Here is a 12,520-nt window from a genome sequence, read left to right on the forward strand (position 1 = left end):
CCTTTCTCCTGACTGCTTCCCTTTGGAATGCATATGGACTGAAGTATTCATTTTGCTCCTTAAAACCTTTCTAATGATCCTGTTCCTTTCTCAAAGAGTGTTACCTATTTTCTTTATTCAGTGCCTCACCTTTTGCAATTTACAGCTTGCCCCAAAATGACTCCTTCAAACATAACTGACAATTTCCGAAGATTGGGGTGAATTTTCACCCCGCTGTGTTCCTAAAGCAAGCTCCTAACCTAAAGGAATCTTCCATACTTCCTTTGTTCTCTCTCAATCCCACATAATCACTAGCCAAATTCTATCCCTTCAGGCTCTAAAATGGTGCCCAGAATCACACACTCTGGTCAACGACTAACTCCCCCACCCCTCTCCCCACTTAAGTCCCATCTCCCACCCCATGTACTCTTGTGAACAGTTAAAGTTCTCATCATTACCAACCTGCACTGGTACCAGCAACATCCCAAGTATCTCTGACTTGAATGTGCTCGTAGTGGTCCAATGAAGTCATTCTAAAATTTTTAAAATATTTATTTATTTAGTTCTTTGGCTGTGCCAGGTCTTAGTTGCAGCACATGGGATCTGGGATATTTAGTTGCAGCATGCAAACTCTTTGTCGTGGTATGCGAGGTCCAGTTCCCCAACCACGGATTGAATCCGGACCCCCTGCATTGGGAGTGTGGAGTCTTAGCCACTGAACCAGCAGGGAAGTCCCTCCAACAGAGTCTTAAGAGCGTCTTTCCCATCACCTCCTGATCAACACCCAAGGCTTCGGTACTGCCCATTGAGCCAAGCCCTCTTTATTATTTATTTATTTAGCATGCTCGGCAAGGTCCTCGCCAGTTAACCACAGACTAACATCCTACTTCATACTCCATGCTGTCAAATATCTTACTCTTCAAATTTAGTGTCAGTGGAAACCAAGAGGACAAAACCGAATGAAGAACCATTTCTGAGATGGAAAAAGGGAAGTTGAGGGGTATGGGTCAGGGGCAACAGAGAAGAAGGTCTCCAGAGAGATCCTGGGAGTCTGGGTCAAATGAGCAGAACACAGAGAATCTGGGCACTGAGACAGAGCTGGGTGGGTGGGGAAGACTTCTGTTCAGGAAGTATTTTCACCTAGTCAAGGCTATGGTTTTTCCTGTGGTCATGTATGGATGTGAGAGTTGGACTATGAAGAAGACTGAGCACCAAAGAATTGATGCTTTTGAACTGTGGTGTTGGAGAAGACTCTTGAGAGTCCCTTGGACTGCAAGGAGATCCAACCAGTCCATCCTAAAGGAGATCAATCCTGGGATTTCTTTGGAAGGAATGATGCTAAAGCTGAAACTCCAGTACTTTGGCCACCTCATGCGAAGAGTTGACTCATTGGAAAAGACTCTGATGCTGGGAGGGATTGGGGGCAAGAGGAGAAGGGGACGACAGAGGATGAGATGGCTGGATGGCATCACTGACTCGATGGACGTGAGTCTCAGTGAACTCCGGGAGTTGCTGATGGACAGGGAGGCCTGGAATGCTGTGATTCATGGGGTCGCAAAGAGTCAGACACAACTGAGTGACTGATTTGATCTTATCTGAGGCCTCCAAGGGATATCCTGGTGGAAGCATGCATCAGTTCATGGATATATTAATCTGCAGCTCATGGAAGAGGCAGGCGGAAACCTCTCAGAGATACTGGGCCTCTTCCATTCTAGTGAGGTCACCAAGAAGAAAGGAAGAAAGAAAGAGAGAGAAGAAGGGAGGGAGGGAGGAAGAAAGAAAGGGAGAGAGAGAAAACAAATGAGGGAGGGATGGAGTAAAGGAGGAAGGAAGGAAGAGAGAGAGAACAAGAGAGAGAGGAAGAAAGAGAAAGGAAGAAGGAAGGAAGGGAGAGAAAAGGAGGGAGGGAGGAGAGGGGAGAGGAAGTTATCAAAATTGTGTTTTATTTCCAATGTTTACATTTAACAGTTGATGTAAAAATACACACTTTTTTATCTTTTTGATGTATATATAATCCTATTTGAAGAGAATATTAAAAGCCTATCTTTGAAAGCCTGAATCACTATGAGACCTGGCTCCTCAGATGATAATCCCAGGCAGGAGCCTCTGGAGAGAAAAACCAGCAGTGATTGAGGCTGCCCAGGGAGAGCATGTGGACAGACAGAGAACAGGGCAAACAGCAGAACTCTGGAACTAAGTAGCTTTTAGAAAGAGTCAGAAACAAAACGATGACTCAGATGGTAAAGAATCCGCCTGCCAGTGCAGGAGACGCTGGTTCAGTCCTCGAGTCAGGAATATCGCCTGGAGGAGGGAATAGCAACCCACTCCAGTATTCTTGCCTGGGAAATCCCACGGACAGAGGAGCCTGGTGGGCTATAGTCCATATGGTTGCAAAGAATCAGAAATCCATGCATTCAAATAAGTGATCAAAAATGTTCACTTGCTGTTGCTATTGTTTAGTTGCCAAGTCGTGTCTGACTCTTTGTTACCCCGTGGGCTGTAGCTTGCAAGGCTCCTCTGTCCACGGAATTCTCCAGGCAAGAATACTGGAGTGGGTTGCCATGCTCTCCTCCAGGGTATCTTCCCGACGACCCAGGGATCGAACCTGTGTCTCTTGCATTGGCAGGCAGATTCTTTGCCACTGCAGCACCTGGGAAGCCCCAGCCCTAGGACTAGAACCAATTAAAATCGGTTCTATCAATTAAAATTGGTATCTATCAAAATAGTCACAGGGACCTTTCTCAATGCCGAAACACTGGAACTTAGGAGGCAGAGCAGATGACAAAGAGGATCTAAGTATCCACATTCTACAGGGAACTACCAGGCTTTCCCTGGGGGTCCAGTGGTTAAGATTTGCCTTCCACTGCAGGGGGCGCAGGGTCAATCCCTCATCAGGAAGCTAAGGGCCCACATGCCTTGTGGCCAAAAAACCAAAACATAAAACAGAAGCAATATTATAACAAATTCAATAAAGACTTTTTAAAAAATGGTCCACATCAAAAAAAAATCTTTTAAAAAAAGTATAAGAAAAAATAAAGAGAACTACCAACATAAGGTGGATCTCACCCTTAGAGTTCCTTAAGAAGGACACCAGCCACCACCCTACTCCTTCCCCTCTAAGACGGAGAACTGAGATGCACTGAAGAAAAAAAAAGAATCACTCATAGAGATCGGGGATCCCTGCAAGGAGGGACTGTCAATCCACTCCCCAGGTGGGCATCAGCTTAGACTGGATCCACTGATCTGTCCTGGCAGAGACAGACTGGAGAACTGAAGGGAGCTGGCCAGACAGGGAGGAGGCAGCGCTGGAGCAGCCCCTACCCCCAGCATCTGCACAGAACGGATGCGAACACTGTAGCCCCCCAGGCATATCTGTCATGGAATTCTCCAGGCAAGAATACTGGAATGGGTTCCCATTTCATTCTTCGGAGGATCTTCCCAAACCTGAGTCTCCTGTGTCTCCTGCATTGGCAGGCAGATACTTTACCACTGAACCACCAGGGAAGCCCATGGATCAAGTGGTCAACACCAAAGGATCTGGATTCAAACCATTCTGCCAGCATCCACTCAACTGGGCTGCCTGGAAGAGGATCCCAGCAGTATGAGACAAGCCAGAGCTGGGCCTCCTGCTTCAGAAAAGGCAGGCGCTGCAGAACCCTCTGAAGAACTCACATGTGCCACCCAGAAGGGGCAGAGAGTCAATGAGAGCCGGACAGATGATGACAAGGACCACACAGTGGCATCAAGTTGAGTTAAGAGCTGTTTGCCCTTCTCCCCATCCCCTCTCCTTGCTTCCAACTTCAGGAAAGCTGGACCCAGAATAACTAAAAGGAAGAAAGATCTCCAAACCAGTCCTCACCACTGGTTGAGGTGAGAGGAGAATGGATCCCAGTACAACCCCACTTCAGTTACCTAGAGCCCTGTGTTAAGGCTAGACTAGACAGAAGGGAGATGAGATTTAAATAAAGTGGGGAATTGAAATTTTAAATTGGACTGGACTTTTAATAAATGCAGGGTTTCTCTGGTGATCCAGTGGTTGAGAATCCCCCTGCCAATGCAGGGGACACAAGTTCAATCCCCAGTCCAGGAAGATCCCACATGCTGTAGAGCAACTAAATCCGTGTGCCACAACTACTGAGTCTATTCTCTAGAGCCTGGGAGCAGCAACAACTGAAGCCCATGGACCCTAAAGCCTGTGCTCCACAAGAGAAGCCACTGCAATGAGAAGCCCGCACACCACAACTAGAGAATAGCCTGTGTACAGCAACAGAGACCCAGCACAGCCAAAAAACTAAAAAATAAATAAATAAAAATTAAAAAAAAATAAATGCAAGTGAATTTACCCAAGAGTGCACAGAGGCATGGAAACAGATTGGATTTGGCCAAGCATAGCTGAAGCCCGTGACTGGCTTTGTGTTTATAACTGCCTGAGCTGAGACTTCTCAATGAAGAAGGCTGAAAGCGGGTTGGAACAGCAGCAGCTGTCTTCTCAGGGAAGATCTGGGTCCCTGAGGAGAAGGCCCAGAGCAACAGGAAGCATCCAGGGCCAGGGCATGACAGGAAGAGGGGAGGCCTCTCCAGCTGCCTGACTGAAGGGAACAGCGAGCTCCTCCAGAAATGGTCAAGAGCGAGTTAGGAAAACACAAGGCTGCGGACCTCATGGCTTGCTCTGCAATCTATCACGATTATTGTGGTCAGTGATTATAAAGGCTTCAGTTTTAGCTGATTCAATAAAGATAATCTAGTTTTTATTAAGTGAATTGGCACATCCCTTCCTCCTTGCATCTCAGCCTCACAGGGCTGTTAACTCTCCATCAGCCAACTGCAGCAAAGCCCACGTGCAGCAAAGAAGAACCAATGCAGCCAAAAAAAAAAAAAAAACCCAGAACGATTCATTCAGTTCAGTTCAGTCGCTCAGTCGTGTCTGACTCTTTGCTACCCCATAAGCTGCAGCACGCCAGGCTTCCCTGTCCTTCACTATCTCCTGGAATTTGCTCAGATTCATGTCTATTGAGTCTGTGATGCCATCCAACCATCTCATCCTCTGTTCTACCCTTCTCCTCCCACCCTCAGTCTTTCCCAGCATCGGGGTGTTTTCCAGTGAGTCAGCTGTTCATATCAAGTGGCCAAAGTACTGGAGCTTCAGTTTCAGCATGGTGGTGGCAGCACTTATAAGGAAGAGTGAAAGTGAAGTCGCTCAGTCGTGTCTGCTGACTCTTTGCAACCCCATGGACTGTAGCCTACCAGGCTCCTCCCTCCATGAGATTGTCCATGCAAGAGTACTGGAGTGGGTTGCCACTTCCTCCTCCAGGGGATCTTCCCAACCCAGGGATCGAACCCAGGTATCCCGCATTGTAGGCAGACGCTTTTACTGTCTGAGAGAGACTAAAGACGGCCCCAAGGGGACTTTCCTGGCTGTCCAGTGATTAATTAAGACTCTGTGCTTCCAATGCAGGCAGCATGGGTCCAATCCCTGGTCAAGGAACTAAGATCTTACATACCATGTGGTGTGGCCCCCCAAAAATTTTTTTTTTATTTTTAAAAGAAGACTCCAAGGGTGTCCCAAACAACCAAATCCTCAGAGGAGAGGCAGCTTTGAAACAAATCCAGGCTGATACTACAGAGATAACCAAGTATCCAACCCTCCCACAGGAGCAGAAACTGATCTAGCCTTCACTGTAACATTCACCCAGGCCCTGTGATGGGACCACCCACAGCTGCAGGAACCTTCCCTGAGAAGGTCAAGTCCCACCTCCATGCCTCTGCAGCATTCTCCCTTCTCAGCTGATGCCTCTTGGGTGCCCCCTACAGTTCCCCAACAGAAATTACAGGCACTTCGCTTGTTTGAAGGACATCAAATCAGTCGATCCTAAAGGAAATCAACCCTGAATATCCACTGGAAGGACTAATGCTGAAGCTGAAGCTCCAATACTTTGGTCACTTGAGGTGAAGAGCCAACTCATCGGAAAAGACCCTGATGCTGGGAAAGATTGAGGGCAGGAGGAGAAGGGGACGACAGAGGATAAGATGGTTGGATGGCATCACCAACTCAATGGACACAAGTTTGAGCAAACTCTGGGAGACAGTGAAGGACAGGGAAGCCTAGCATGCTGCACTCCATGGGGTCACAGAGTCAGACATGACTCAGCGACTGAACGACAACAACATTTGTTTTAAAAGGTTAATATATCAAGGGTATTTACCACATGTTGTTGTTTAGTCACTCAGTCAGTCATGTCTGACTCTTTGTGACCCCATGGACTGTAGTCCGCCAGGCTTCTCTGTCCATGGGATTCTCCAGGCAAGAATACTGGAGTGGGTTGCCATCTCCTTCTCCAGGGGATCTTCCTGACCCAGGGATCAGACCCACATCTCCTATATTGGCAGGCGGATTCTTTACCTTTGAGCCACCTGGGAAGTCATGCCAGACAAATTTTTTTTCCGTTCACAATGGATTAACTCCTCTAGAAAAGTCTGTGAGGTAGGCACCCCCTCTCTACAAATGTGGACACGGAGATGCAGAGATGTTTGTATAACAGGCCTTGAAGTGGTGCAGCTGGGATTCCAACAGCCGATGCTGCAAATGATAAAGACAACTAGCCTGAAATCTCCATTTACACTCCTGTGCACACACTGCCCCATACATGGAATCAACACTGCCAAGCCACACAGATATGGAAAAATCCAAAAGAGTTCAGTGAGTGATTCAAGCTGGGAAGACACTGCCTTTGGCCAAAGGTCAACAGACTGCCTCAAAGCTCATTTTAATTTTATAGGGTGGAAGAAAACAAAACGAAACCCTGTGCCATGAAGCCTCAGCCCCATTTGACCAGGAATAAATCTCTGTTTCAGATCTGATGAGATGGAAAAGAAAGTCTCCACCCACCATGCCCCAACCCTACACCTCGCTGACCACAGAAATCCTAAGATTACCCTGATAAGATTTACATCTGTTCTAATAAAAGCAATCTATTAAAATGTGGATGGGGTAGCATCAATAAAGTGAATAATGGGGGAGAAGCTGTACCTCACTAACCAGTTCTGTATGAGTCACAGAAATCATGGGACACTGGAGCTGAAAGGGGCCTTAGAAACACTAAATCCAAGAGTAAAATGCGAAGCAGAGAGGTCTGATTAATCTCTCTCAGGGTGTATCTCTTTATTTACGTGCACAAATACATCTAAGAGATGTTAGAGCCTTATTAAGCATCAGGTCCTTTGCCAGACCCTGCGAGTACAGAGGCCACTAAGCCATGTGATGACAAGTTACATGATCAGGGAGGGGCTGCCTTGTTCTAATTCACACTAGATACTGAATGGACCAGCATGTTCTAATTCACACAGGATGCAGTATGGGTTCGCAGCAGTTCTCAGGACAAAATACTTAGATGTGCTCTGCACTTCATTACTTTTTAAAGGTTTTATTGACGTGGACCATTTTTAAAGTCATCATTGAATTTGTTACAAAACTGCTTCTGTTTTATGTTTCGGTCTTTCAGTCACAGGGCATGTGGGATCCTAGCTCCCCTACCAGAGATCAGACCCACACCCCCTGCATTGGAAGGCGAAGTCCCAACCACTGGACAGCCAGGAAATCTTGCTCTGCATCTTCCCTGGTGGCTCAATCAGTAAAGAATCCACATACAATCCACATGCAATGCAGCAGACTGCCTGCAATGCAGGAGACTCGGGTTCGATGCCTGGGCTGGGACGATCCCCTGGAGAAGGGAATGACAACCCACTCCAGTATTCTTGCCTGAGAAATCCCATGAACAAAGGAGCCTGACGGGCTACAGTCCATGGAGTCGCAAAGAGTCGGACACGAGTTAGCGCCTAAATCATCAACAAACTGCTTGGCTGAATCCAGTCGACAAATATACTTGTCTGGCTTTCAACCCTTTAAAAACTGGGAGATCGCATAGGAGGTCTGGATAACCAGCTATCTTGAGCAACAATATGATCCAGCAATCCTGAGTTTGCACTCTCATTTGGCAATGAAGGCTGGAGTTGAGTAGAGGCTGCCCTTAAGAGATGGAGAAGGTACCATCAACTTTGCCACAGTCTTAGCTATTCCCAATTGCCTCTCAGGCAAGGCAAGCTTCCTTCCTTTGTTGGCGTCTGCCCAGAAAGTATATGATGATACAGTGCTAGAGCTGTCCCCCCCAGACTGGTGGGAAAGACAAGAGACTAAAGAAAGGCTGCATAAGGCAGGCATACTGGTGGCCTCCACTCCATCTTCCGGAGCCCGCAGGAGCTGGGCCGGGCCGGTTGCTGGCACAACCAGTGGTACAGTGGGCAGCTTTGCACTTGGCCTGTTGCTGGCATCCTCATCTGGATGTGGGGGCTGTGAGCCATGGGCCACTGCTGCCCCGCCCACCAGGTGCACCAGCCTCCTCACTGGACACTGGGCTTCTCCAACGAGCACCTCGTGCCCTTTCCCTCCAGCAATCCGAAAACCCAGATGGCCTCTACAGGACCCACCTGCTCGCCATGCCGCCCAGCCCCACCAGCCAAGTGGTCACCACTGACCCCAAGCTGCCTGTGGAGGCGGCGGCTGAGAACTGCGCCAAGAAGCTGAGACTGGCCTTCCTAAGGGATTCCATTCCAGTTTTCAATCTGTTGATTCTGGGTGTAGATCCCAATGGCAGCCCTCTGCTCACCCTTCCCAGACCCCAGTCTCTTGCATGATCAGGAATCACCCCCATTGGCGATTCCCCCAGCCACCTCAGCAGCACGGGACACTCACACTTCCCTGCTGAACACAGCTAGAACTGTCATCTTTGTGGCCAGTGGAGCAGGCAAGACAGCCATTCTAAAGCACATTTGGGAGGATGAGGAGGAAAACCAGTCTCCACCACCCTGGTCCAGCTTTGCACGGGAGAGGAAGAGGCAGCATCCCAACTCCTGACCTTGCCTCTCAAGAAGTATTCCACTTTGTAACCAGCACCAAGAGATGCTACAGCTGAGACTATGCACAGCCCGAGTAGGCAGAGGCCTTCGGGGGCTGGGACCCGCTGCCAGCTCACTACAGACTTTATTTTAGAAAAGCAGTGTTGTGCCAGTGGAAGCTGAAAGGGTGAGGCCACCAGTGCTGCCGGGGGCTCAGGCTATGTGCCGTGACTCTGGGTGACTCAGTTATTAGAAAGAGTATTTGTGTGTATAAAGAAAGAAAGAGGGAGGGAAAGGGGAAAAAAGGAAGACAGGGAGAAAGAAAGAGCAAAAAGAACTACAAAACATGTAGTATGTGGTGATGGACGTACACACAGAAACTTATTTAGTGGCTGAACCAAGGCCAGAACCTGGGCTCTGCCCATTCATCATGCCCTGGCCTCCAGCAGCCATGTGCCTCTCCAGGGCACATGCAGACAGCCATTCCAGACTGAAACAGAAAGGATCCATCGCAGCCCCAAGTCACCCCTTGTATATAGTATCCACTGTGGTATTAGGACTCAGAGAGGACGCAAGGGATTGAATTATTCTTACAGCTAAGGCAATGAGAAATACCATTTGCTGGAGGTAAGAAACAAAATTAGATTCTCTTTGGTATGCGATTAACATCAGTCAGACTACAACTTAGGTGATTTAGAATAATACTCCTAAGTAAACTGAGTAGCCCACCATTCCTCTTCCCCATCTTATTACCTGCAGGAGGGCAGAGTGCATGAAGACCAGCCACATTAGCAGCCACCAGGGGCTCTTCCGGGAAGCCATGGAGTCTGGTCTCCTAGGGGTGTCTCACTTGTAGCCTAAAGAGGAGAAAAGATTTGGTTTCCATTCAGCTCCAGACCCAGCAGTGGCAACACTCATGACTTACCAGATCAACAGAGGGAGTAACCCTGAGCCCCACATACTGTCTTGGAAAGCTTTGTGTTGGCCCTGGATGGAGGTACCTACAGTAGAGTACAGGCTGTCTGGGGCTCTCTTTAGGAGGAGTCCATATCAAAGTCAGGAGCGCAGCTAGACCCGCCTGCACGGTGCAGCCCATACCTCCAGCCCTCCAAAAGCCAAGCCATCTCTGCACCAACCACTTCCCAGCCCATTTGTCAGCAGCAGGGTGTGGCTGTTGGCATCCGACTCAGGGAAGCCAGCGTGGAGCCAAGGGTTAGGGCACCTGCCAGCTTCTGCTACTTCAGGCACAAATAAGTCTAAGCCCTACTAAGCCAACCCAGAGAGGGGAAGGAACCTGCCTAAGATCACACCGCAAGACAGTGACCATTCTAGGACTGGTATGCAGGTCTTCTGCTAGTTCGAGGCTTTCCCCACCAGAAGACACCTTTCATCGTCCTCGGAGGCCCCGCCCTGCAGCCAAAGAGCTGAGTGAGGAGGGGTTCAGAGGGTACAGCCTTGGAGAAGCCAAAGAGCACAATCTCCTAAAAGTAGGTGAGGGCAAACCAGCGGGAGGCTGGAGGGCAGCGGGGGCTTTCCTCAGAGTCCTCCTGACGGTTTGCAGGGAAATCAGGATGGGTCGAGCCTGGAAAAGCCGAAAAGCCGAGGTCACCCTCGCCTCTCGCTTCGCCTCGCGGGCGCCTTGGCGAGCTGGTGTCCGGGGGCGGGTCGGTGGCTTCTCTCCATCTGGAGAAAGCATTAAGGGCCTGGCCTAATGCGATCCGCAAATGTGCTGCTGTTTCCGACCTGAGGCGGCGACTCTGGGCCGAAGGGAGGCGGCCAGTGCGGGGTCCTGGGACTGCGCGCCCGCCTCGCTCGCTCGCACCAGCCGTCCCCAGCGCGCACTCCTCCTCCGAGTATCCGCCGCCTGGCGGTCCCCGCACCCCCGCTGCGTCCCCGTCCCGCAGGCCCACTGGCCGCGGCGGGCGCGTCGCGCAGCCCTTGGCGCTCTAGACGCTCGCAACCCGCTTGCCAAGCGGCCGGACCTTCCGACGCCCGAGCCCACTAGCTGCTGTCAGCCCGTTTTCTACCTAGAAAGCCCCCAATCCGAAGATTCCCCAAGTCGGTGGAGTTCCCTCACGCTCAAGCGTCCCCGAATGTCTCTCCCCTAAACCACTGGACCCCACGGAGCCTGCCCGGCCAGAGGTCTCCGAGCCTCGCCGAGCGCCCGGGTCCTGAAGTTCCCGGGAACCGAGTCGTGCCCTGCCGCTTGGAGCCCCTCAACCCCACTGCGCCGTCTTGCTCCCCAACACACCCGCGGTGGAAGAGCCTTCCCGCCCCCAGGCGACAAGCTCAGAGCACCCACCTGGCGCCACAGAAGCGTCCGGGACGTGCAGCCGGGCGGTGCGGGCTCGGCGCGCGCTGTGGAGAGGCGGACGGGAGCAGCCCGGTCCACACCTCGTGCGGGATCCGGGACCCGTACCTTCCCCGACGCCGGCCTCCAGCCCGCGGCGCCGCAGTCGCCGCCGCCGCCGCCGCCGAGAAGTTAAATGGGGCTGGGACGGGGGCCGCCCCGCCTCTACCGCCCCCTCCGGGCGTGCGGAGCGCGGCGCTGGCCCCGGCCCAGAAGCGGAGGGCGCGCGCCGCCACCTGCACCGCCCGGCAAGTGCACGGCGCGCCCCGGCGCCCGCCCGCCCTCGTGTCGACCCCGCGCCCTCCGCCCGTGCCGGGGACGCCGCGGGCTCGAAGGGAGCGTGTGAGAGGCGGGAGCCGGGCGGCTCGGAGCGCGCGGGGCTGCGGTGACGGCGAGACTCCGCTGGAACGCTCCTCCGCCCGCTTCCTGGAAGCCACTCCTCGCCCTGGGCCGGCCGCCAGGCGTGGTGCCAAGAGCCGGGACTGCCGACGCCGCCACCGCCGCCGCCGGCAGGCGCGCAGGGAAAGGCGGCCGCTGAGCTGCGAGCCAGCCGGGACGCCCCGCCTCAGCCGGAGCCGGGAGCGGGGATGCCATCGCCACCCCCCCCCAACCTCCCGAGCCTCCGCCCGCCCCGCCCGGGCCCGGGCGCCGACTCTGCTAAGTCAGGCCCAGCGGCCACACGGAGGTTTGCCCGGAACCGCTGGCTCGTGCCTGCGAGCCTCCGGCGCTCCCGGCCAGGCATGACCAAAGTCAGAGACCAGTGGCCCCTCCCGGCCTGCCCGCCTTCACCTCCAGCGGCGCCCAGAGCGCACTCTGGGCCTGGGCCAGTGGACTCCGGTGAGCTCGCTCCTCACTCGGACCCTTGGCTACCAGGGACCACCAGCGACCTGGTGCCTCTTGCTATGAGCCGAGCTTGGGTAACAGAGCTGCGTAGCTGCCCAAACCCTGGGGTACCCAGGTCTGAGATTTGGGGTGGCGGTGTCAGGGACCTGGAGTGGGGTGAATTTCCTCTTGGAGGTGGTGAGAAGTAGGTGGACTGCTTGTCCCTAGCCTTGACCTAATCTCAGAGGTATGAATCCAAGGGCCTCGGGATGGCTTGAAAAGTCTCATTATGCCTGGGGCTAAGTCTTCACAGTCCCCATTTCCTTGGGTGCCTAGTGTGTGCCAGCCACATGCCAAGCTCTTCATGTGCAGCTCGTCTTCACAAGGGCCCCCTGGTGTTAGTAGCATTCTTCCCATTTCATGGATGGGGAAGCTGAGACCCAAGGGACACATAACTTGTAGGCAGTGAGTTGCAAAGTC

General features: G+C 52.2%; 1 protein-coding gene across 1 annotated transcript in view; it reads right to left on the minus strand.

Moving 5' to 3' along the window:
- LOC102286063 (ADAMTS-like protein 3) overlaps window positions 1-11,714 on the minus strand; it is a 224,963-nt gene extending 213,249 nt beyond the window's left edge. Inside the window, 2 exon segments of the mRNA XM_070358133.1 lie at window positions 9,622-9,725; window positions 11,171-11,714. Of these exon segments, the coding sequence (XP_070214234.1) occupies window positions 9,622-9,690 (69 nt within the window). The 5' untranslated portion in view covers window positions 9,691-9,725; window positions 11,171-11,714.
- Between the last annotated feature and the right edge of the window lie 806 nt (window positions 11,715-12,520).

Source organism: Bos mutus, chromosome 21 (genome assembly GCF_027580195.1).
Source record: "Bos mutus isolate GX-2022 chromosome 21, NWIPB_WYAK_1.1, whole genome shotgun sequence".
Classification (NCBI taxonomy): Eukaryota; Metazoa; Chordata; class Mammalia; order Artiodactyla; family Bovidae; genus Bos; species Bos mutus.